The sequence below is a fragment of the Limulus polyphemus genome, unplaced genomic scaffold, assembly GCF_000517525.1.
Source record: "Limulus polyphemus unplaced genomic scaffold, Limulus_polyphemus-2.1.2 Scaffold2224, whole genome shotgun sequence".
In the NCBI taxonomy this organism is placed as follows: Eukaryota; Metazoa; Arthropoda; class Merostomata; order Xiphosura; family Limulidae; genus Limulus; species Limulus polyphemus.
In genome coordinates this window covers 98771-103581 of record NW_013667834.1, presented here as the reverse complement: position 1 = coordinate 103581, position 4811 = coordinate 98771, and the positions used below count along the sequence as shown (strand labels likewise).

Below are 4811 nucleotides of genomic sequence, written 5' to 3'. Positions count from 1 at the left end.
TACCGGTACGGTACGTGGTTTGTCGTTTCCCTTTTTCGTTCGGTAGTGAGTTTTTTAGGGGTTTTTTGGGGGGGGGGGGTTTTCCGTTATACTTTGGAATTTCAAACTGGGGTAATTCATCAGCAGTTGTCTACTCACTTTGATGTTCCACATTTCTTATCCTTGAGAACTTCATGGGGTTGCTTCTTATCCTCTTGTTATTATCTGACAACCCAAGGTTAGCCAGTGTCTGTCTCTGAGGAAACTTGCTTCTGGACCTCTCTCAGTTTTCTTACCTTTGAACTCAATTAGTCAAAGAACATTGGATTACACAGTGGTTTTCCACTCTAAATCTTCTCTTTCCCATTTGTGTGTGTGTTTTTTGCCCCCACTCCCTTTCAGATCCCTTTCATATTCAGCACTTGGAGGAGGCTGTGTCCTTTTTTCCAGTTATGAATGTCTTTGAGACATGGAGCTTCTGGTTATCAAATCTCTCATGTCTGCTTCTGTTTCTACTTGAGAGCTTCTGACACTTGGACATTCGAATCTCTTTTACCTCTCAGATGCACCCATATTCATAACCTTAGTGGACTCTGGTTGATTACTGGAGTATGTCCAGAAATCCACTATTTTTTTTCTTGTGTCTCTCTTTCATTCACTTCACTTCTTGCTGTTGTGATGGCTCAACCCTGGGCATTCTTCCCCTTATCTCACCCAGACTTGTAATTTTTTTATATAACTGTTTGTATACACCTGCATCATTTCTGGGGTCTGGTCTCCAGAGGAGAGATCTTCCATTTCTGTGTAATTGTTCAGATCCTGGTTTTCTTTGTCCTGGGCAGTTTCTTGTTATCTTGTTTATACCTATGGGATTTCTCTTCCTTTTTTGACTTATCTCCTTTCACTCTAACCAGTTAGGTGTGACAGTTTGTCTGGTTAGCTTATTCTTCTGTGGGTAATTACACTTTCCATTTTTTCATGTCTCCTTTCATCTGGTATGTCATCTTCTCTTGCCTCTAGCTGTCAACATCCTCTGAATATCTTGTAGGCGTGGATGTGGATGGAACTCCTTATCAACTCTTTGTGTCACATTACTTACACAACATTACAGTTCCATCTTCCCCTGTTTTTTCATCTCCCTCTAGTCACCAGTCTTCATTGAGGTGCTATGAAAGTGAGTTGTCAATAATTTCTTTTTATGAAGGTCCTACAACTACTTTATTAAATTTAATACTTTATTGATCTGTATTACAGAGATGATGGTACCTACTTAGTGGCCAGAGTTACCTCATAGGGAATACTTCTCTCCTAAAATCCAAATCAAGTAGGAAATAACAATTTGCAGCCCATCTCCTCCTCCTGCTTCAGCGGTATGTGTATCTATATTTTACCATCCAGTTATACTTCAGAAAAATAAAAAAATAAAGATGGCAACAGATATGATCTTGTCCTCACTTGCTGCCCCTTTTCACAGCAACCCAATACATAGTCTGTCTGTGTGGGACTTTATGCAGATGTGATGGTTCTTGTTTTGGTCCAGTCACCTCTCTGGCATTCTTCTCGTGCAACTTTTTTACTCCACTAGAGGAAAAGTAAGAACCTTCGCTTCATCAGCGCCAAGCCACCAGTGATGTCAGTATGGAGATTTCCCATTTGAATCAGTGTAAGCCCACTGGTATGAGATAAAGTAACCCCTCAATCAGAAGTAGAAATAGGGTGTTACCTAAAAATGTAATCTATTCCTGGTGGTTAGACCAGCTAGATAGGTCTTCAGTTTGTCCCAGGAGGCTGGTCTGGGATATTTCTCATGTTATACAGACTGACTTACTTCTTAAGCTACACTACACATCCTTTCTTAGCTCACTGCCTGAGATATACTATGTGATATTTCAGCACCATTTGGAAGGCTTTTTTGACAGTATCTTTTGTTCTACCACCTTTATTGGTCAAAGAGTATTCCCTGCATGAGAATATTGTAGTCTTCAAAATGGATGATGTGTCGCCCTCTTATAAGTGGAGGGCTGTGTCTTATGATGATCACATCATCAAAGACTGGTGCATTACACATTAATATATGTAGGGGTGAGAGTTTCATTTGAGGTTTGCTGCATTTGCAGAATTTGTTTTTGCAGTGGCAATAGGTAATAGTTATGAGTATCTATTTGAAATATATTTTAAGGTAAGGAAAATGTTAACATCTAGGAAATGATTACATTAATAAAGGGTATTTTATGCTCTTTTCTTTTTTTTCAGAATTACTGAGCATTGTGCAGTACAACTGGATTAACCTATGCTCAACCTGTGGAGTTTTTAGTGAGGAAGTTGTTGGAACAATACATTTACATATATTTTGAGAATGGCAGATTTTGAGGATAAAAATGAAGAAGGTAACTCAACCAGGAATGGTAGTGATGACATTTGTCGTGATTTCCTGCGTAACTTGTGCAGACGTGGATCTAGCTGCAAATACAGACATCCAGAGCCAAAACAGGATTCACAAGAAGGAGAAAGGGAGGAGATAAAATTTTGTCATGATTTTCAGAATAAAGGTTGTCGACGAGCAAATTGCAAATTTATGCATTGCACAAAGAGGGAAGAAGAGTACTATCTAAGTACGGGAAAATTACCAAAGCATGTACAAGATGCCTTAGGAGATAACAGAAGTGAAGTTCCAGTCTGTAAAGACTTCTTGAGGGGTTTTTGTAAGAGAGGAATTTATTGTAAGTTCCGACACCTAACACCAGAAGAATATGATATGGAGATGCGTGGAGAGAGTGGGCCTCCTATTATGGGTGAGCCTGACAATTTTGATTTTCAACTAAAACGTAAACGGTCAGCTTTTGATGATGGCTATGGGCCATTTGATGGACCAGGAGGCCCAGGGGTCTTGCTGCCAACCCCTGGCCCTGACCGAATGCCTGATGTCCAAATCTTAGAAGGGGAGAACTCAATTCTCCGACGTAAAATAGATGAACTTAAAAAACAAGTTACAGAATTAACTTCAACTGTAGAATACTTGCTGGAGCAAAATGCACAGTTACGTGCAAATAAACTTTCTGGTGTTCCCCCACCTCCTAAACCTCGCACTTTATATCCAGGTAGTGGACAAGGTGTTGGTCAACCATGGTAATTATTTATGTTCATACAAACAACTTGATTGGTTGATCTTTCACTTTCATCATGATTTTTAAGGGTAAGATTTTTGTATTACTGGCATGTGACATTCTGTAGAAGGAAAGATTGGCCATTACTGTCATTTGTTTTTTTATCAATTCTAGTTCCCGTTTGGATGAAATTTAGTCCTGTAAGAGGTTTTTAATAATACAAAAACTTGTGTCATCCAATCATTTTCACACTGTTGTTTTGTTAAGTAACCGCATAATCTGCATTTATAAAATAAACTATCACAGTCTTTGGTGTAAGAGGTACTGAAAGGTGAATTTGGTTGTTGCTAATGGATCAGATGTTGATTTTTATTGATGTTAAGTAGAGTGACAAACACTGGCAACAACTGTATTTGTACATTAGATTTTTTGTGATAGTATATCAGATTCCTGAAAACTTAGACATTTGGTATGTTCTGTATGAAATAAATGTTTTAGATAAATCAGCACATAAAATGTAATTTAACTTTTATATATTATATTTGAACTATAAATTTGATAGACTGACACATATTAATTGCCCTGACTTTAATTAAATGTAACTGGTGGATCAAATTTTTCTTGGTAGCTGTTCTGTGGTTTTCATTTTTAGTGAAAGATTTCAAACTTTGTAAGGATTCATACCACTGTATATTTTCAAGGGTGTATTTTATCTATAACTTGTCTACTTGGTCATAAGGGAATTGTTTTATATGACACCATTTCAGACGTAAAGGTTGTAATGTGTGTCTAAACAAGTACTTTACTGGAAATTCTCATTTAATGTATGTTATTCATGTCATTGTCAATAAATGTGTCTTTAACACGTTTCATTGTATAGTATTCATCTTTAAATGTTGAATACAACTGTGGTATTCAGTTTCACTGATATCCAACATGCACATAAGCAGAGAATAAATATATTTCTTTATACACACACAAACAAATTATCTTGTGTAGTCTGTATCTAGACCAGTGGTTGGCAACCTATGACCCGCGGCAATAATTTGGCTAACCTGCCAAATATTGGCTTCACCATTGCAACCCGTAAGGGCACAATCATTGTTCAGTTCAAGTTTCTCGGCTATGTGAGAAGAACAACGATATTAAAGGAAAGATGGGAAAGAGTCACGGCTACGGAGAATTTTAAGATCAATTTCAGGGAAAATATTCAACTGGTCGAACTATTAATTTTTTTTGTATGTAAATAAACATACACATTTAAAATACATGTACCGATAGCATTGTGTTGGGTCAGTGATAATCATATAATTATTAATAAATTTTTCAAAAAAAAGTAATTGACACATATTCAAGGGATATAAACCCTCCAGTTCATCCTGACTTGTACAAATCTTTTTATTACCTCATAACTTGAGTACAACCCCTTATATGATTGATGACAGAGAAACAGGGCCAAGCAAGTAAGGTATATATTCTTTGTTTGAGACTGGGGATTAACACCTATTTATGATATTTTACTTCTTGTTTAGGTGGATAATGTGTAGCAATAGCGTGACTAAATATATATTATTTCCTAGTGAAAGAAAAATGAAATGTTGCAGTTCACTTGGCTATCAAACTACTATTACTTTATTTTAAAGTTGTCAAAAAATAGTTCCCTAAAATTAAATGTTATACTATAACCATTAGTAACTTGAAATTGTTTTATTAGTCCATGTTTATGAT

The 4811-nt window shown here is 36.6% G+C and overlaps 1 protein-coding gene across 1 annotated transcript in view; it reads left to right on the top strand.

Moving 5' to 3' along the window:
- The window catches only part of LOC106466329 (zinc finger CCCH domain-containing protein 10-like), a 13480-nt gene extending 9525 nt beyond the window's left edge, over nt 1–3955 (top strand). The window contains exon 2 of the mRNA XM_013926606.2: nt 2233–3955. Within this exon, the coding sequence (XP_013782060.1) occupies nt 2336–3109 (774 nt within the window). The 5' untranslated portion in view covers nt 2233–2335 and the 3' untranslated portion in view covers nt 3110–3955. The remainder of the gene's footprint in view (nt 1–2232) is intronic.
- Nucleotides 3956–4811: the final 856 nt, after the last annotated feature.